Source organism: Pithys albifrons, chromosome 2 (assembly GCF_047495875.1).
Source record: "Pithys albifrons albifrons isolate INPA30051 chromosome 2, PitAlb_v1, whole genome shotgun sequence".
Taxonomy (NCBI): domain Eukaryota; kingdom Metazoa; phylum Chordata; class Aves; order Passeriformes; family Thamnophilidae; genus Pithys; species Pithys albifrons.
Genome location: NC_092459.1, coordinates 71,857,212 through 71,878,827, shown reverse-complemented (window position 1 = coordinate 71,878,827; position 21,616 = coordinate 71,857,212). Strand labels below are relative to the sequence as shown.

Here is a 21,616-nt window from a genome sequence, read left to right as displayed (position 1 = left end):
CACAATGAAAATGCCTCCTGCAAGTAGAGTGAAGAAAGGAGCAAGCAGCACAGTAACAAAATTGTTCATTATTTGATTTATAATTAGAAGGGATCACATATTCACAGAATTCTGTGAAGCTGTGACGCACAGGTTATTGAATAATAAACAGTGATTTAAGACTAAAAGCTGCAAACAAAGCCCGTTTTCTGAATTACTACAAAACCAAAAAGAATGTGAGCACTTTAACCAGGGAACAGGGACTTTTTGTTGAAGGAATTCTTGGGAATAAGAACAATGGTCCTTTATAAAACATTGCTATTGTATCTAATTTCCAAGCAAAACTGAAAACATTATCCACAATCACTTTTTTATGATGCTTAATTGAGAAAAAAAATCAACATACATTTGTTTTGGTAAGCATAAGGAAGCATAAACTGAAATTCTTAGTGAAACACATGGAAAAGAATGATATCTTGTATTTATTTTAATTTGAGTTTCCTTTTGCAAAACAAATAAAATATGCTAGCTATTTCAGCAGTGAAAAGCAGGAGTGTTAAGCAGCAATAAACAGAAAACAATGCAATTATATCATTACACCACTTGATATCAAACTGCATGAATGTTCACAGCATCATAATTAAATCGATAAACTGAAGTATGTGTATGATTAATGTCAGCAATGCTTCTTGCTCTTTCTTTGAAAGATGCTCTGCAATTTGTTAATAGTCTGAGTGCCTGTAAATTAAAGAGAAGAAAGACCAATTCCATAATGTTGCAATTATTTTGCACTTAGATGTGAGAAAAGGCTAAAGGAACATGCTATGAAAGTGTATTTGTTACAGGAATTTGGAAGGCATAAGGAGATAATTGGACATCTCAGTCAATGGGCAGCTAATGAGCTGAGCTCTATAAGAGAAATGTTTCAGTAATTTGGAAAAATTCACTTTCCTGAAAGTGTTCAGTGCCAGGTTGGATGGGGCATTGATCAATCTGGGCAAGTGGGAGGTGCCCCTGCCCACAGCAGGGGAGTTAGAACTAGCTGATCTTTAAGGTCCCTTCCAACCCAAACCATTCTATGATTCTCGGATAGGCAGTCTGAGGGGAAGACAGCTGAAAGCAGCATCTGATAAATTATTAATCCCCCTAAGCATCAAGTGCCATCCAGAGAACCTTACAGATGGAGAGATTCACTGACCAGAAATAGTTTTGTGCTACTGGAAGAAGAAAGACAGTAGTGGGAAAGGTTATTTCACAGACAAAGAAACACAAGGGAGGCCTGAGGAAAGACAGCTGGAGGAAGAAGAAAGGACTCTTTGATCCAAAATAATGACTAGGATAAAATAAACATTACATTTATCTTGAAATGCATGAGGCAGAGTTCTTAGATTATGACCATAGAATTATTGAATAACTTTGGTTGGAAGGGACATTCAGAGCTGTGACTGTTCACTCAACTCCTCAGGTTTTGGTCAAATGTACAGCTCATGACAAATGCTGATACATGCTGGCAAATTCTGCTCCAAAGAATCCAAACAAAATATTAATCACTTCCACATTTTTTGTGATGATTAACTTAGGGGGAAAAAACCACATGTAGATTTGTTCTAGTCAGTATAAGACAGCACAGAACTGTATATTTGGGGCTTTTATGCCATGGTCCTTAATAGAGGCTCACAACTAAATAGGAGAAAAACAAGGAAAATTGTGATTGGTACTACGAAACAAACACTTTAATGAGAAGCACTGTGGGCATTTATTTTAATGTTACATACACAAAGAGACTTCATCTCCTTCAAGTCTCACTCAAGAGACATTAGATTCAAGTAAGATTATTCCAATCTAAGCACCAGTCTCAGAGCCAAAGTCATTTTCAGCCCGATGGATCCATCCATTCATTTTCACAAGTTAAATCTTCCTAACACTACTGACCTACCAAGAAAACGTGTTGATGTACGTATGTACAGTGCAGCCCCTTGTGGGTAGGAATCACTTCTTATCTAGGATGAGATTACCCTCCTCATCCTTGATTTGAACTCGTCCAGTGGAGTACTTGGTTTCCTGTCTGCCATTGCAGTACACAGTTTTTACGGTGCCATCTGGGTACTCTCGCCTCTTGAACTGTGCAGTGTGAATCTCCTTCTGGCCATTACTGAACACCACTATTTTATCTCCATTCCTGAAAGAAGTAGAAATGAATGAAGTGATGAGAAGGCAGCGTCTGTTATTAACCTGTCTCACTGAGCTGTCTAATGTGACTCAATGAAAGTGGAAAACAATGTCAAGTGGAAACCCTCAGAATTTACATGGGATAGCATCAGAGATGTGATTTCACAAAAAAAATTTCAATACACACTGTAATAGCCAGTAGATAGTGGGATCTTTGTTCTACATTATTTCATGCAGGGATCTCAAGGCATTTTGCAGGCAGAAAATCTGTTTTACAACAGGATCCTTTCTGAGCCCATAAGAGACACAAGTAAGAGATTCCCGTTTGTTGTGTTTTGTTTTGCTTGGAAGAATAGAGAGACAATATGTAAAATGCCTTGCCCAGGATTAGAAAGGAGCCAAATGGACAGGAATACAGTTCAGGAGCCCTCATTCTGAGCCCTTTAGTACCCATTTTGTTAACACTGACAACTGATGATCTCCTAGCAACTCTGACCAAGTTACAGGGAACTAAATGAGAAATGTTTCACAGTCACTTTGCCAGTGATGAATGGTAACTTATCACTCAAGGAGGAAATGAAAAATTTTTAGTGCCACATTGCAGCAAACCCTTATTATCTTAAAAATCTTTTCCCCCTTCATCTGGGAACTTCAGAGCTATGCAAAATCCAGCCACAGTTCTAAATGTCAGTATCATTGTACTTGTGTCCAGTGCCTGGTTCCTGTCATTTATATAAGACTTACTTTTCTACTTTTACTACTGTGCCATCTGGGAAAAAAGTTTCCTTCAGTCCATCACTATAGAGGCGTTTCACTGTGTGATCTGGGAACACAATTTCTTGTGTGCCATCAGGATAATGTTTTTCTATGGAAAAGAAGATATAAAAAGTCTGTCTACTGTTCTTTCTTGTTTCTTTACACAGAGCTAGGTGACATTTTTTCAGGACATTGCAGTGAGGATGGAAATTATATGCTCAATACTACTAAAAAAATTAAAGAATCACATAATCAGATAATCAAAATTAGCAAAGATACATTTGCATTCCATTATATTTGCTTTGTAGGAGGAAACTGAGCAGTGAAATGATGGAATATACTGGAAATGAAATGCACAGACAATGTGAATGGCAAGAAAATAATCTGCTGGAGTCAGAATTCAGACCACTCTTTCATAATAGAAATAAATCTGTACAAAAAGTTCACATTTATTAGCTCTTGCATACCTATCTGATTATTAGGAAACTGCAGCACCTCCAGGCCATCTGGATAAGCAGTGTGGGTTGTCTGTGCATCTGCATAATAATAAATCTGGAAGAACACTGAAGTGTTAGCAGCATGTTCACAATATTTGCATAAGCAGATTCAAACATAACAGTGTGCTTAAAAGTAAGCCATCTTAAGAAAGTAATTTCCAGGTCATTTTCTGCATCTACCATCCATAAAAGTAGCTATGTTCACTTTGTTGTTGCTTCCTCTCATTCACCCTCTTCCTCAAGGTTGTGTCTAGGTGACATAGCATACATCTGTGTAACATACAGGAGGACTGTGCATACACGAAAGTCATCTTCCCACCTCTTTTCTTTGGCTCTTATCCATGAACAATTAATTTAAAATAGTCCCACTGTGACCAAGGTCTTGTTTATTTCCACTCGAGCTCACATTATTATTAACTATTTATATTTATATTTTGCCAAGGGGATTACCTCCTCAACAAATGTATAAGAGCCAGTCCCTTCTTCAGGTGGCTGCCCCTGCCCCTGTCCCATGCCTTTGGTCTCCTGCTTGGCCAACTACACATTTGTTCCTTCTTTGACTGTTGCCTTGATGCCTTTCCACTTTTGCCCTTGTAAATGAAGCAGCCTCACTCTTCAGAGTTGTTAAACCAACACTTTTCCTTATCAATTTCTCTCAGAATTGATAGATCAAGATATAAATGATAGAACATTGTTAGAAAATCGATTAATAATTTTATTTTCGATTAAAAAAAATTACACACCACTCTCTGATCTGGCATGATCTTCTTTACATCTCCATTGGAAAAGCTAATTGTTGTCATCCTTTTATCAGCACTGATCTCTTTTTTAGTACCATTGCAGAAAGTGAGGATTCGGCGTCCATCAGTAAGCACCTCTTCTACCTTGAGACACACAGAGCATCTTATTGAAATGAAGTCAAAGGAAATGAGCAGGATTGCACTGCCTTCCAGTTAAACTGGAGCTTGAAGTAAGTCATGCTATGCCTCTGTATTTCAAAAGTTATCTCTGCAGAACATTCATTATTTTGCCTCGTTTGTGTGTAAAAGAGGCCAAAAGAAATTTTCTCATCACAAGATGAACTTAGTTTTATCATGTGTCCCAGGTTCTCACCCCACCACCTTGTTTTTCATTTAAGCAAGGTAAGGTGCATAGCCCTGGGGCAATAGGGAAGCCAATCAGGTTTTTCCTTGACCAATTTCAGTGAATTATTGTCTGGACTAGTTTCATGTGTGTTTGTACATCTTCCACACAGGTCACTGGAGAGACCCTGGTTCTGGATTGTGTGAGCCAAAATGATTGAGCCTGATGTATTAACACTGATTTCTGACATGGTAGCTTAACAATAACTTTTTTTCCAAGTAACCCTGTACAGACATACAGTGCTATAGAGTTAATTTTGGCTGCAAGCAGAGATCTGAAAAATTCTTAACAACATCAGTCAATAATGCCATCAGTGTCTTCATCTACAAGAAATACACTAGTCAGAGAAGACTTCATATCTAGCATAGCCTTCAGTTAATCAGTTTTCCTGATATTACTATGGCAGTTGGTTCTGTTCAGAATATATCAAATCCCATAATATAATTAAGTTGATGTCCAAAGAAGAAAATAACCAGAAGATGCACTATAGCTTTGCCATATGGTTCCAATTTTATCAGAATATCCACAAAAAGGGAATAACTCTCAACCAAAAATAAAAAAAGTTCTATTTTCTCTCACCTTTCCATCACAATACTCTATTTTTTCCTGCACCTCTTCCTCACTGATTCTGCTTTCTTGATGTAACATTGACCTTCTAGATAATATTGATTTTGGAGGCTACATTATGAAAACATCACAGTCAGTATTATATAAACAGAAATATTTTTAAAATATTTTCATTTATTTTAATCAACTGGGCAAAACTCATATTTACTGTCACAAACACACAGAGAAAAGATGCCCTTCTTTGGGGTATCAACTTGCATTTGCAATGAATTTTTATATTTTAGTTGTAACTAGAAATGTTGCACATTAACTCAAGTTATCTTCAGGCTGAAAAGCAAAAGGTAGCAAAAAGGTAGTCCAAAAGTGAGGTGCCAGGAGCACATTCTGGCAAAACTGCACTGTACAAAATGAACAAAATAAACACTTACAAGAACAGAGAGCAGAACTATCTCTGAATATTGAATTACTGATTTACGAAGAAAAGCACCTATATAAGCTAGAGTCACTCTTGCAAAACCGATTACACAGCCCTTATCTGTTAGGTAATGCTATCTATGTAACAGGGCTATTCTGAATGTTGGTGCTCTTTGCAGCCTGGCAGTGTGAAGGGCCTTAACTTAACTGACATCTGGCACATAGCATCCCAAGCAGTTACTAGATAAGGTTAATTATAGTTTGAAGGTGTGGTGAATTTTGAATTATGGGATCCAAAGGAATGGGGAATATTGCTCCCCACAGGGCAATGATATGCTTCAGCAGACGACTATGAACACTGTGCTCAAAGTTGTCAGATATATCCCTAATGTTGTGCCCACTGCATGGCATAGAAAGTGGTAACAGAGTATTTTCTCTTTCTTGCTGTGTTTTATTTCTGTTCACATATGGAAAGAAGGCAGTTGCTGTTCATGTAAGAACCAGAATCGTAAGTAGCTCAAACCTTTGCTTCAGCATGCAGAAATGCAGAACTCTTTGTAGATACTTTGTTGTCATCTGCGGTTATATCACTTCTCCTCTCTGTGGTCACAAAAGCCACTTTATTTTGAGGTTTGAGAAATTTTTCTGTCTTTTTAAGAGTTTCTTCTTCCTCAGCCAAAATTAAAATGTTAACTAACAACATAAATCTATTAATGTTCAACAGTTGTGCAGGAATATGTTGATAGAGAAATCTAGTCTATTTGAAAGCCACTGCAATATTTTTTTAAAGATTGTACTTATATCATGAGTTGAGGCAAGAAAATAAATCCAGGAGAGTATTGCTCTCAGCAGAATGGGTTACCATGCTGTATATGAACACTAAGATCACAGACTCATATACCTCTGTTTCTTCATGGTTATTGCAGGATGCAAAGCTGTGAGTGTCATTGCTATGGTTATGTGAGAAGGACATGTCTTCTAAGCTATCTGAAATGGGCAAAGATGTACCTGTAAGAAAAATTAAAGGGGTCATTGAAATCATATGAAAATTCCTGAATCACAGGTTTCCATACCTATCTCAGATTTTTTAGTGATGCTAACTCTCAGAGTATGGTAACACATTGTTTCTTACTCTGATAATATTTGCTAACATCTTGTCCATCTTTCCAAAAGTGCTTTATCCTGGACCAAAATGAAGCGCAATCCAAATCCATTCTGCCACCTTCTGAATTGCCAGGACAACAAACTCAGTGAGCAAACAGGTGACAGCACAATCTGTTCTCCCTCTCTTGTAAAATACAAATTTCATAATTCTCCTAAGAATAATAGGCATATTTTAGTGACAACATTCTCTGTGAGTCAAGAGTTGGGGACCAGTGTCTTCAAGTCATTTACAGAACACTTCAAGCAGGCACAAATTTTCCATGTATCTTACCTTTCACACAGGAAGATAAGTTAGGTTCCTTAAAATGGCCACTCAGATACGAGATAGCTCCAGGTGATTTACTACCATCTGTTCTTCTTCCAGTAGAAGGGCGCCGATGTACAACCTGTAGAAAAACAAAGATGCCCTGACCTATAGTCATGCTTCACTGTAAGGTGGGAGCTGTAAATGACTCGGCCAGAGTTCACTTCTGCTTCCTAGTTGAGCTGTCTGTGTGTGGGTACCATATAGGTGTCTAAGCTTGGTTCAGAATGTTTTGAAGAAAGAAAGGAGGATGAAAGAGCTGGAAGAAGCCTCAGACAAGGCCATGCCTGCTTCACTGCTCTCCCCCACACACTCCTCACCTTCTCTTGGAACCTTCATTTCATTTGGTTCACATTGGATTGCATTACAGTCACATCAGCAGCTGGCCATGAACCTCATTGATCCAAATCCCAGCCCTGACCCATAGGATGACTTCCTGTCATGACCCCAGACGTGGCTCATCACTATAGGCTTTGACAATTGGGATTTTCGTCTGACCCTCGCTTCCATCCCCAACCTGCCCTCCTCCTTGGCTGGGGCTGTGGGACAGGCACTGCTCTGCTGGACTCCATGGGCTGCCTTGATGCTGCAAGACCCTGTTCTCCCTGGGAGCCACTGGCCCATGCAATACCCTGATGCCTGGTGCATATGATCACCTCAGAACTTTTTCTGAAGCGAGAGGGGCAGGTTTCAAAGCATTCATCCACCGGACCTGCAGGTGTCTGTATAGCTCAATGTGTGAACAGTCTCTAAGATCATTTCTGACAAAACCCCCCTTCAGTTCCAGGGAAAAAAGACCCAGCATCAGCCATGTGGTGATCAGTATGCTGATACAGCTTCTCAACAATTCTATAAAAAGAAAATAAAGGCATTTTAAATAGACCTTGTTAGTGACTTACTTTTTCTGGTTCAAAAGGTGTCAGTCTTCCCTGGTGAAGTGTCCTCCTGCCAGTTGGTGTGCTTCTGCTAGTGAAGCAGTTAGATGGTTTCTTTTCTTGATATTCTTTTGTCACTGACCTCAAAGGATCATCTCTTTGCACATAGTTCTCAACTGTCTAAAAAGTTTGAATACATTTGTATTAAGTTATATTAAGTTGTATTAAGATATAAATACCTTCAAATAGCATTAAAAATCCTTCTACAACAGGTGTATCATTAAGAAGATAAAACTTTAGGAAAATGTTTATTTGTGTATGTGGACATACCCACAGAGACACACAAAAACACACATGCACACAGACACGCATTTTATACATAACTCTGTCTTGGAGTCTGGTTTTGTTTCTAACATTTCTCTGTGCTTTGACAATGATGCAAATCAAGGGTAATCCAAGGTGTGTGGTGAGGTCAGGAGCTGCTGTTGGACTCAATCACCCTGCCAGCTGCAGGAAATATACTCTACTCTGGGATATCATAACTGAGCTGAGCCTAGTAAAATATACTGTGTGAAAGTTCTTTTTAACTTGCCAGATGTTCACCCTTTCTACGTTTTGATCTCATACATCTCCATTAATCAAGGCTGACACAAGCCTTGCAGGACCCTAAGAGCCACAGAAGGCAAAAGAGATGCTAACATTTTAAAAAAAGTGTAGCAGTTATTTAGACCGGAAAAATCACAGATACTCAGAATAATTTCCCCAATTTTTCATAGATACCTTTGATCAGAGCACAGAGGAAACAAAATATTCCTGCATGACCACCATGATATACATGGGATTTACATGATGACTCTCATGGGTTTACAGTTGCACAGAAAACTTTATGTCGGTATGACAGGAAAACTGAGGCTGTACCCTTGCCTGGACAAAACATTGAAGGCACTGAATGCAGAAATGTCTGGCAATATGAGACAAAGACATAGACAAAGCCTCAGAGCCCACATTGCTAAGTTCTCCCAGAAATGGCAAGCGATAAGTCTGTTTGTCAGAACTGATAGCGGAAGAAGCTCTAATGCATGGAGCAGGTGAATAACTAGGAGCACATGGTGCACATGATGGTAAGAAGGAGAGAAACAACAAAAAAAGGTTGGAAATGATACCTGATAACTCTGATTTTGAAATGTCTCACACTCTGAAGAGAGGCTGATTGAGAAGGTGAATATAAGCTCTTCATGTAAAGGATATATTTGCCATCAGCTTCATTTATTCAAGTCCATGAGCTATTGAATGTGACAAGCAAAGCACAAATGGGAAGAGTGCACTGTTCCTTGTCTGATAGCAATGGTCATTGTTCAAAATCTGTAAAAGTTTCTCCATGTGATCAATGAAATTTAGGGGATCTACTGTTAAAGTGGGTGGTGATCTCTTATTTATATCAATAAATTATATTACAATTGAATGGGTGTGTTACAAGCAAGATGCCAAGAAAGAAATCCTATTGCAACACCAGAAAGTTGTAGGATTTTAAAAGGCTAACTCTTTCCCTCCAAGCATAAAATGGTTCCTAGCAGGAGATAGGTAAGAGATTAGCTCTTTCAGACAAGGTTACCAAAAGGTACATAAATTAATAAAATTCATTGTTAAAAAGAATCCCATTATTTTACATATTATATATATAGTATATTGTATATTTTTTATATTTTACATTTTGAGATTTTTTTGCAAGTAGATTCTCCAAATATGCCTGAGTTCTCCATTTGCAATCAGATTTTCAAATGCAAGTGAGTGGGCAAACTGTCAAAATACTCCTGAGACTTCAGCTTGAGACAAGTGGTATAGTACTAAGGACCTTTAAGATTCTTTCTAATTAGGAGATAAAATCTCATAAATTGCAGACTGATAGAAGTAAAGAGCTCCTAATCCACCATTTCTTTGCTCAAGATCTCAAGACTGAAACGAGGGAATTATTTAAAAGAACTTGAAAAGCCATTGGTGAAGTTTCACAGCAGATCAAACTAATTTCAGTTCAAATTACTGAAGTCCCACTCCTCTTCTTCTGTCCCCAGCCATGTTTCCAGTCCCTCCTTTATAAGGCACCAGCAACCAGAGAGGAAAATTGACCTGGCTCAGTCAGTAGAATCAGGCAAAAATGAACTGGTTTTTTTTCTGCCTGGATAGTTTTGAGCCAGCTGGCTCAGCATCTTCAGAAAGTTCCAAAAGTTTTCCCACTTTGTTTGTGATTGGCAGCTGCTCCAGGGCTTCCCTATGTGGGCTTCAGGGGCTGCCATCAGGAATATGATGCCATCCCACCCCTGTGAGGTTCAGTCCATCCCTTCCCCCTCCACATGCACACACACATCCCCCACAAGGTGGTTCTGACCCCATAAGAATTGATTTGGTGTGTAGTAGTATTGCTACTCAGTGTCCACCCAGACAATAGAAACTAAAAATATTTCTTCTGGATCCTCATGTTTAGCAACACTGCTTAAGATTTTCTGATGAGCTTTTACCTCACATATGTTAATACCTACAATTCCTCATCAAATTGTCCAGGAAATCTCCCACTTGTCAATTCCCATAAACAAGGACCTACCATAACCTTCAAATATCAGTTTGTGTCATGCAGAATTTACATTCCCCCCTAACAGACCAAAAAGGTGAGAAAAAACAAGTACTCATGGATAAACCAGTGAAAAATGTTATAAAAATCTGTCTACACATTCACAGAACCTTCCTGATTCAGAGTTAGTAAGCTGTCAAGAACATTCATAGGCAATAAAATAACATGCTCAAAGATCATCAAAATCCTTTGTAAGATTAGACCGGAAAATCTGTAACCGAGGGAGATGGGTTTTTGGACCTGAGAGATGACTCCATAGGAGTCAGCAGCAACAGGCCACTTTATTCATATGCACGCACACACACTTATATACACTTTTAAAACTGTATTCTTCCGAGACTGCTTGGCACTTTGGCACTGATTATTGGCTAATAATGCTATTTACATTACAAAACCTCTCTTAATTGGCTGACCATGCACATCTGCTGAGAAAGTCGGCAGCAGCCATTTCTGATTTCATTAATTAGTTCTTAAGGCTACAGCACTAATTTACATAGGCAGTTCAGCATATAGCTTGCTTTTTAGGTGAAATACCATATGAAATTCCAACAAAAATCCATCTAAGAAGATTGAAAGAGAACATATTTGACCTTGTCTGAAAGCTTTTCAACAAAAGTATTGAGAAGTGCTATTCATACAGCTTTCAGCAGAATTTCCCTCCTCTCCTCCCACCTCCACTCCCACCTCTGCCATGCAAAGGAATGGATATTTTCTCATATAAATAATTAACATCTAACTGTAGTTGCATATTGGGCAGGAAACCAGCAAATTGTTCTTGCTAATGTGCAACATTCAGAAATCTACTTGTTTGCAGAGGATTCATATTATTAATTATTAATAAATATTAACAATTTTGGCCAATCTTTTAACTTTTTAAGCCATATTCTAAAAGAATTGCTAATGAAGTGCAGTTAAAATGGACATTTATCTTGTCTCACTAAAGCACATCTTGAAGTGGACAGTTTCTTACCAGGCAGGTTGTGTCACAGTATAAAAAGAAATCATCCTTAAAAATAGTACAGGCAAACAGAATGTATATTTTTCAGAGATGTGGAACATTTCTTGGATCAGGAGGTTTTTTACTTCATAAAATCATGTCTTCCAAAAATCTTTATGTCTTAAAATAGTTTGTATCTTTACCCTGTATTGATCCTTATTGAGACTCACTTCCCAATTATTTTGGTACATACCCTCAAATTCTATTAGCTTGGACAGAAATAATCAGACAGCAATTGTTACTTTGCCTTTTTGGTTACAGCTGATGCAACTCTCTAGTCCAAGCTAGCTTTAACTTAAGTATGTTATACATTCATCTGTTCTTTAAATCCTAGAACCATAGAATGGTTGGAAAAGGCTCTAAGACTATTTATTCCAATCAATAACCCAGCACTGTCAAGTCTGCCACTAAACCACTTTCTGAAGTGCCACATCCACACATTTTGTGAACACTGCCAAGGATGGTGATTCCAGCACTTCCCTGTTCAGCCTGTTTCAATGCCTGACCACCCTTCTGTGGCTCAAGGTCATCCCATTCACTTTGATGTGTTTCCATTCACTTTTATGTGTTCCTCTGTACAGTTTCTCAATCCTGGACAGAAATAGTGTCATAGTTTGTTTTACCTCTGTCCAAAATTCAGAATTGTCCAAATTCAGAGAATCTCTGAGGGAAAGCATCCACCTGCTATCAAAAGAGCTCAAATACAGAGCAAACACAAGTGAGTCACCATGTTCAGGTCTATCTCTATGACACAGATTCTGACCTTCTGTTTAACACAGTCTTGAAGGCAGGCACATAATATGTCTACCCTCTTTGAATTTTGTTTCACACATTCTGCTATTTGAGCATATTCTGTTTAAAGTTGTTCTTACCATTATCTCTCTTCATATAAGGCACCATATAGAATTCACTGAAGTTACTGTCTAGTGACTTTCAAAACACATGCTGTCATGCTCACTCCAGTGGAACAGTGGCACCCCTTCTCATCTGACATATTTTACATTTTATTTCTGTCCCTAGACAGGCAGAGAGCAGGGTATGTTGGCCAATCTAAGTTTTGCTTTAGTCAATGGAATCATTTTCAGTAAGTAGGAGGAATTTCAGAGCGACAGTTCACTTGAATAAAACATAGATTTCAACTAAATGTGAGCAAAAGTAAGAAAGGAGACTTATAATAATCAAGGTGCCCATAGGAAACAGAAAACACAAAGCCAAGAGAAAGAAAAGCATGATGAGATATTTATACATCTGTATTCTAAACATTGAGATGTGTAGGAAATATAGTAATCTGGTTATGAAGGAGCAGCCATGGAAATACCAGCCAGGAACAAGAATCTCATTTGACATACTGAGTTAACTTGCCACAACTTGTACAAAGCTAAGTGATTTTCACACTGACTTTAACAGGAAGAAGGCCACTAGTACGTACTGGCAAGTAAAGCCTTGAATAGTAAAATACTAGATTTGTGGTTTGCTGAGGCAAGGTATGGAGATTCCCTGTAAAACCAGTCTGCAAAAATCAGAAGAAAAACTACAAGCAAAATTATGTAGAATGAAAGTACAAGCCGACTGCAAGGAAATGTGACCATGTGTATGCACACTTTCATTTGCAGACATTTTGATTTCAAAGAACAATCTTTTACGTACATATATGAAAATGCGGTAAAGCAACTACCAGCAATAGGAATACATACTTTAGTGTTCACATCTCTAATGAAGTGTTTTTGCAAACATGTCTTCAGCCCCACGTGAGAGACACTGTGGCTCTTCTGATTATCTCTCCATGAACTTTCTTCATGTTTGGATGAAGTTGCTGTCTCTCTCAGAATAGCTTCTGCAACCTAGTGGAGAATTAGTTATAAATATATCATTTTAAGTTCAAGTGTCAGCTAGTAGAATAAAAAAAGCATTCAAAGCCATCTGGCTTTCTGTAGTAAGAAAAACTATGATATTTAAACACAATTAATGAAACTCCACATGTTCTATTACGGACCGAAACTCCCCAGTATCAGAAAAAATCTTTGTAGATGACATCCTAGTATCTTAATATACAGCATCTTAATGTTACTCTGACACAACAGAAATATTCAGTGGTTTGAATAGTAGTTCTACATCACCAAATATCCCAAAGCAGTAGAAGTAAAACAGGAACTTGGCCTACAACAGAAGTCAATCAGCTTTTACTTCTCCTTGCTTTTATTGTAATTTTTGTATGCTTTCATTCTGTACCTGTGACTAATCTTTTTATTTCTGAACTTCAAAATCATGAGTCATATGAGCAAATAGGTTTGGGAAAATTAAAAATAAAATTAAATACAACTTCAAATGACATTTTGAATAGAACTTAGTAGTGCTTGGTGAAAAATCTTATTAACAAGTCCATTAAAATCAAATAAAAAGACAGACCAAAACTTTTTCACTCCATAAACAAAAGACAGGTTAATTGGTGGTTTTAGCATCTTTTGAAGATTCAATACTAGAAATTAAATTAGAAAATTAGTTAAATGCCTAGAAGTAAATAGTTTGATTTTATCTTCTAGGTTCAACCGTTATGTGGAAAACTTGGATTCATCTCACCAGACTGTACCATCTGGAAGATAATTATTTGTTCTAATTGCTTTGACACACATAGGATGAAATTGATCCCTCAAAGCATGCATTTTTCTCCCTTGAATACAGAGGAAAATTTGATTACTCACTTAAACCAAATTTCTGCCTCTTGAGTTCTAGTCTGAACCATTTAATTTCACCAAGACTTGCTGTCTCCTCTGTAAGAAGTGGGTAACTTTAACTTCCTTTAACTCCCTTGCACAAAATGATTCAGTTACATAAAAAGTAACAAACAACCCTACAAATATACTAAACAAGAGGGATTCTGAATAAAAAAATTACAAGACACCCTGTAAACCTATGATTATGCTGTTTTTATTTTAGGAGATCAGCAAAGACATTTACACTAGACAGCTATATTTTCCACCCTGACTGTCCTTCCTGCTCCACCCCAGTGTAACTCCTATTCAAGAATTCAACTTGCACCTTTGAAATGCAGACCACTGACAATGTTTTCTTCCCAGAAAGTTTACAGCATAAAATAAGAACTGATTAGGTTTAATAAAAGGTTCCACTATATCTTTTGCCAGAAATGAACCTGAACCTGGCTGAACAGATGTTTTATTAGAAAGGTGAATGCCACTATTTCTATAAAGAGTAGGATTATTTCCAGGAGAGTTTAGATGGCTAATTTATTAAATTAGTTATCTAGACTCCCTTCCTGGTTAGTGGAGGAAGACATTTGACTTGATATAAGTGTCTAAGATCAGCTGGCTGTACCACTTGGTGAAGCTCACTACTTCATGGACAAGTAAGGCTACAGGGAAGAGGGTCACACAAAGAGATATTTCAACATAACCAACTACAGAGCTGATTTCCCCCCCATCAGGATAATCATGGTAGGAATGGAGGAAAAGTATTCACATATGACAGCTCCAAAATGAAACTACTCCTGAAATTTAATTTTTAAGACAGATTTAAGCAGACAATATTTTCCAGTACCGGGGTCATTGATTTTCTGTCCAAAAAATTCACAGCTTTTGGGTTTTTTTCTGCTTTCCACCTCTGATGTTCTGAAACTCTGAGCTCATCTTGAAGCTCCATGTTCTGCCTGGTCAGCAACTCAACCTGGTGTCTCAGCTTGCTGTAGGAAGCACGCCAGGAGGACTCATTTCTCTTGAGCTCCTCCTGCAGTCCAGCAATCTGCTGTTTTAATATCTGTCAGTTAAAAAAAAAAAAAAAAAGAGATGTGCCATGTCATTGCCTGTTATGAACTAGGCATGCCCACCTTACACATCCAGAAAGAAACATGGTGTGTTTTGTTCTGCTTAAAGGTCTACAGTATAAAGGTGTGCAATAAAAAGGAAAAAAAGAACACATTTGAAATTATTTCATAAAAGCCAATAAACAAACAAAACACTCTGAAGTAATAAAACACACAATACCCTGTAAACTCTTATATTTAAAAGAAACCAATTGTTACTAAGTAAGCAGAGAAAAGTCTGTTCTCTGTGAAGAAAATTATTCCCTGGCAGAAAATCTAACAGTTGTGTTTTTTTTTAATTTCAAGTGAAAGAAACCTAGTATTTTAAAATATTTCACAGAGAGGACATTCAAAATATTTTAAATTAAAATACTAAAATAATCTCACTGAAACATTTCCCATTGTAAATATTACCTCTACAGAAATACGAAACATGAGCAAATATTAATTATGTGTATGGCAAAAAATACATATTTCAAAAATACAGAAGTGAAAAGTAAAGAAGGTACAGAAAGTTTGAACAAAATACTATCTTGTCAGTTCTAATTGTTCACAGAATCACAGAATATCAAGATTTGAAAGAGACCCACAAAGATCAAGTCCCACCCTTAGCCCTGTATAGGAACATCCCCAAGGGTCACCGTGTGCCTGAGAGTGTTCTGAAACATTTCTGGTCATAATTGAAATTGTCAGTTTGCTGTCAAATATATCAGTTTGGTTTAGACATCCTTTTGCAGCAGAACATTGTTCCAGACATTTCTGAGTATTAGCATTTCCTACTGTTTTATCCTGTAAGAATATAGCTTTTAGCTGCCCCGTCTCCTTTATTAGTTTCACATGGCTCACCATTTTTTTCTCTCTTTATCAGTGACTCTTCAAGAAAATTGTCCCTTAAGTCATATTATGTCTAGCTGGTTTTAATAAGGATAATGGACACAGATAATGGAGATGACTTTATCACTAGGAAGGCTGAAACAGAGGATTTAAACAGATAGAATCCCCAAAGGAACTTAGAAGAAACCATAATAAATGATTCAGGGATGTTCAGGCTGGTTAGATTGTTAGACAGACAGTTAGATATTATAAAAATACCCCAAAACCAAAGATCAGGCTAAGTTTAAAACAAAACATAATCGATCACTAACCTCAGGGAGGAGAGTAGAGAATGATGGCCATTAACTCTGTTGCTCTTAGCACAATGGGTCCTAATACCAACAAGATGTAGAGTCCACTAAGGCAGGAGTTGAAAATTTTTCAAGAGCCAGCTCAGCTGGGCAAATCAGTACAAGGAAGTATAAGGAACATGGGAACATCCCTGCCTTCCTTGAGAAATGGAAGGCACAACCTAATTTCTTTTCTTATATAAAGAAAAAGGGACATACATTGAAAGCACAAACCAAAACAATATCCTATTAACATTAAAAAACTTCACTGCACCCAAAACTCAACTGTCCTCAAGAAGTGGTGTGAATAATTTGCCATGTGTGGCAAACTAAAGGATTCATGTACAACCATAAGACGTCTGCATGGAGAGATATTAATTTTTGAGAATTGAGTATTTATTCTACAGAACACAGCTTACTTGTACTTCTTCTGATTTCACATTTTCTCCAGTGAATCTAGTTGTTCCTCTGAACTTGCTCTGGGTAATTTTGTCTTTCTGCAGTGTGTGAGTTTGATCTCTATTGTATTCCAAAGGGTGAGCCAGCTCCTGGCTCCTGACAGGCTTGAGCTGGCCTCTTCGTGTTCTGTTTAGAAGGAAAACAGAGTATGAAGTCAGCATTCAAGACTGTAATGAAGGACTGTCTTTAGATGTACCTTCTTTGGGCATGATTTTTGGAGGGCTTGAGCATGTCCCTTATCTGCTGGTACTGCTGGGTGTGGCACCCAGTTATCAGCACTTGTCAAAATTGAGGTACTTCCTCACTGGGAAGAGTTGTGCATGCATTCAGCTGTAAAATTTATTCCGTTTAGCAGCCGGAAACAATTCTAGTTGAAATTTTTTGACAATATAATGACCATGAACTTAAGGGTTTTAACTACATTTTCTCTTCAGACAGATAGCTAAATTAGAGCAGACCTGCAGAAGGCACAGCTTGTTCCATGTCATCGCATCTGTGAAGCGCTGCATCATGCAAGGCTGAGGACTGAGCTGTATTGCCAGCAGCCCAGTCATTACTACAAATCAGATTAGCCATGGACCTGAATTAAAGGGAATGAGGTACTTCAGTTTCCATAGGTAAACAAACTCCAAGAGTTAAATGTGGGAGTTCAGCATCCAGAAGAGGTTTTGCCTTTGAACTCACTGCCTCAAGGCATGACTGATCTGGAAGTGCACTTAAAAGGTCCACAAGAGAGGAGAGTACAAATCTTTACATACCCTCAAACAGAGTTTATTTATATGACCTTGGTCTAACTGCTTAGTTCATTTCTAATATAAGGTCACTTGTTCTGTTCAGCCTGGAGAGGAGGAGAGAGAGGGGAGACCTCATTACAGTCTACAATTTCCTTGTGAGGGGAAAAGTAGGAGCAGCACTGATCTCTTCTCTCTGGAGACCAGTGACTGGAACCGAGGAAATGGCCTGAAGTTGTGTCAGGGGAGATTTAGGTTGGATATCAGAAAAAGGTTCTTCACCCAGAGGGTGGTTGGGCACTGGAACAGGCTCCCCAGGGAAGTCACAGCACCAAGCCTGACGGAGTTCAAGATGCGTTTGGGTGATGGTTTCAGGCACATCATGTGACTCTTGGGGTTGTCCTGTGCAGGGCTAGGAGCTGGACTCGATGATCCCTGTGAGTCCCTTCCAACTCTTGATATTCTGTGATCCTGTAAATTAGTTGTCATCTTCCTCTTAGCATATGAAAAGTGAGCTTCCAGCTCAATTCATGACCTACAGCCACCATCTGTCCACCACTATTACTTGAAAAGCAATGCAAGCTACATGGCCATGGCCTCATGTTTCCCTGTCAGAAAAGGAGTTTAGCACCTCTGGAGCAAACTATAAAAGTTCTCAAAGATATTAAGAGAAAAAAAGCCTCTCCAAATCCTGCTGCTATTTATAATTCATTACTTATTTTTTAAAAATTTCTATTCTAAAAAAGTCTGACTAATATTCTGATTAAAGCCATACTAGAGAAAGCCTCAGCAAAAGTCAGTGGAAGTAATAATTCCACTAGAATTATTTCAATTAAATTAACAAATAGATAGAGCCCCTGAGTGATTACGTCCAGCCTACCACTGCTCCATATCCAGAGCAGTAACTGAAATACAGTGTACTGGAACAAGTACTGTGGTAAGTCAAAGCAAGAAAACAGATCCTGACCTGAGGTAATGTGACAACCGTCAACACCAGGAGCACTCAAAGTACTTTTCTGAAGCTTCTTCCAAACAGTTCCTTCCCCAGATACAAATTACAAATAGGAGATAGGTGAAGAACACAGATTGAAAATACATTAAAAAACACTAAGCACTTTGTGCTAACTCAAATTCTTGGTTTCATCTCAGACACACCTCTGCATGGGGCACATCACAGCAAGCCATCTGTGAGGCAAAAACATGCATGAATCAAAAGTCTTTTTTCCAAGAAAAAGCTTTTCAGCAAAAGCAGGTGGAAAAAATAAACCACCCACCACCATGCTGGCTACTGCTGTTGGTCTAGAAAGCATCCTGATTCCAAACTACAATGAAATGATGCATTGAAAACGGCAAATAAACTGTCCTTGTTGAACAAAAAAGGAAATAACCATAACTGAATTCTCTGGCTGATGCCAAGTGCCATCAGCAACTATCTCAGTGCAGCAGAAGTGGACCTACAGGCTGACGCCTTGAGTGCTGTCCAGGCTCTGTTAAGCAGCAGATACACAAAACAAGCTACATCCCAACTATTTTTACCCTCTTGCTTACATTATTTCTGCCTGAAAAGTTCTGAAAACAAAGAACTTGGAGACAAAAGAATTGATTGGGCAGATCTAGGCATGTCATGGTGCTCTCAAAAAGATTTGCATTGCTTCCAGTGAGCACAAGTTGTCAATGAGGCACAAGTGAACTACTATCAATGTGACAGTCATCCTGTGTTCCTAATAGAGTTACTGATTTAAAAATAAAAAGCAGATTCTCAGATAGCATAAATCAGCACAGGGCCAACCCAGCATAGCCAGGGATGATAAACTCCCTTGTGCAATTACTTTTACCTCATAAATTTAAAAAAGTGAGTGAAGAAATGTACACATCATACTGGGCAGGCATTTTTGGATAAATCTCTCTATGGAAATGCTAGATGTTGTTATGGTTAATGGAAGAAATAAATCCATGGAAAGCTCTTTTTAAAACCTGCACTATTATGAAAAAAAAATCAAAGTAATTTCACCCATAAGTCAGTACTGCCAGCAAGCAGAGAATGCAGTGCTGGCAGAGTCTGGCACTGCAGTAATTCTGCACCAGTACATTGCTCCCGAGTCAAAATTTACACTGGGAAAACAAAAGCAGCACTAGTTTCATTAGCAGTTTTATCCACTGCCTAATCCCACAAATATTTGCATCTGTAACACCTATCACAGTCAGCCAGAGATCATCTTCCAATATGTCTGCAAGGCCACGCCCAAGAAGGTTCTTTAATGAAAGCATCTGTTTTTAAGACATTGGAAGTATTTTGCTGAAAGACAGCTATAGGAGGAAATTATACAAACTGATAAATGTGATTCTGTATCTTTACGCACTAATCTCATGATCTTTGAAATCAAGAGGAATGGACAAGCAAATGTGAAAAATAATTTCTTAATTTGCATTATATATTAAAAAACTTCAATCAATAAATTATGCTAATTTTGGACAAGTTAAGAACTAGGCTTGAAATGCAAAGAAGAAATAATCTCTCCTGTGTTTACAATAGATAGTACCTAATAATGTCGAACAAATTTCATCACATGAAAAATACGTATTGGATTTTATTGTAAGCAACCTGAATTTTTATTAGAGGCATTTGCACAACCTGTAATTAGTTATAGTTGTGAAGGCACTTCCATTCCAAACCCCACAGCTGAAAAATTATTTATGGAAGGGATTTCGTGATAAGAACTTATCTTTCTTCTATAAAGAAATAAACAAATACCAAATAAAACTTAAACATTTTCAGCATTTAATAGTTAAAAACCACAAAAGCAAACCTCTTGAATGTTCAAGTTCTTCATTTATATGGCCCAAATACATCCTCAGTCTAGTCTGAAGACAGATATTTCTGAAATAAGAATGCTGTTGTCATTGATGTATGCTATACACTTTTTGTTAACCTCAGAAATATACACTACCCTAATGTACATGTGATATGAGACGTTTATCCTTTTACTCTATCAGAGGCCTGATCCTATAAAAAATTATCCTGAGTTCTTACTGATTTCACTGTACTCTGAAGATGTTTGGTAACTTATGAGAAGCACTTGGCATTAATCAGCGTTAAGATCCAAACTGCAACAGTAATTTCAGAGCTGGTCCCCTTCAGTTAGGTGCTTTACTTTCAATCTAGGCACCTAAAGAAGTGTTTCAGTTCTGAAACAATACAGATGTCCTCGAAAAGAAGCCAACTTTAAGGAGAACTTAGCAGCTTGATTTTAAGTATTCTAAAATAAGCATTCGCCTCACTGTACACACAAATCAATTTCTGGCGTATACAGATTTACCTCTCAAAATGCATTGCTTTCTCATATTCTTCTTTCACTTCTTTCAGTGAAGAGGTTTCTCTGTTATTACCAATCTCTAATCCTCTGCTAAGGACGTTCTGGGTTTCTTCTGTAAAAACATCTATGTTAGTACACAATATTTTATGAATGTTTATAAACTCTCTCTACATATTTAAAACCACAGACTGCATAAGTGCAGTAATTTATCAAAAAGAATTAATGTATCTTTGCCTAATTACGCAAGTATTCCCTTCCCAGCATAGCTCTTAGCAGTGCTCAAGCCCCACAAATAAGTAAATAAAACAGATTTGGGGATATATTAGGGTCAGTAGCTGACTTCATTATCAGGAATGTGAATACCACATGATAGTTCGACCTTCGTTTGAGTGTAACTTTCAAAGAGTCTTCAGGAGCCCTTTTTTAACAGCAGTCTGACACGAGTGTGCTTAGTATATTGTGACAGAACAATTGAGAGCCATGAGAAGTGAATATTTCTACCCTGGTGATTACTGCAGACAGGACAATTGATTTTGACTGATCCTACACAAAGAGACAGCAAATGGATTTGGGATGAGGAGTCAGTGTGGGTGAAGATCTTCAGTGGAAATTAAGAGAAAAGTCAAGAAACTGTTTAAAAAAAGGAG

At 37.8% G+C, this 21,616-nt stretch overlaps 1 protein-coding gene across 1 annotated transcript in view; it reads right to left on the bottom strand.

Moving 5' to 3' along the window:
* Positions 1–1,968: 1,968 nt before the first annotated feature.
* Positions 1,969–21,616, bottom strand: part of LOC139684715 (centrosomal P4.1-associated protein-like) — a 32,561-nt gene continuing 12,913 nt past the window's right edge. The window contains 13 exon segments of the mRNA XM_071580920.1: positions 1,969–2,158; positions 2,893–3,013; positions 3,372–3,456; positions 4,145–4,285; positions 5,124–5,222; positions 6,049–6,195; positions 6,427–6,533; positions 6,961–7,075; positions 7,893–8,048; positions 13,183–13,329; positions 15,041–15,256; positions 16,885–17,050; positions 20,973–21,093. Coding sequence (XP_071437021.1) covers positions 1,969–2,158; positions 2,893–3,013; positions 3,372–3,456; positions 4,145–4,285; positions 5,124–5,222; positions 6,049–6,195; positions 6,427–6,533; positions 6,961–7,075; positions 7,893–8,048; positions 13,183–13,329; positions 15,041–15,256; positions 16,885–17,050; positions 20,973–21,093 — 1,811 coding nt within the window.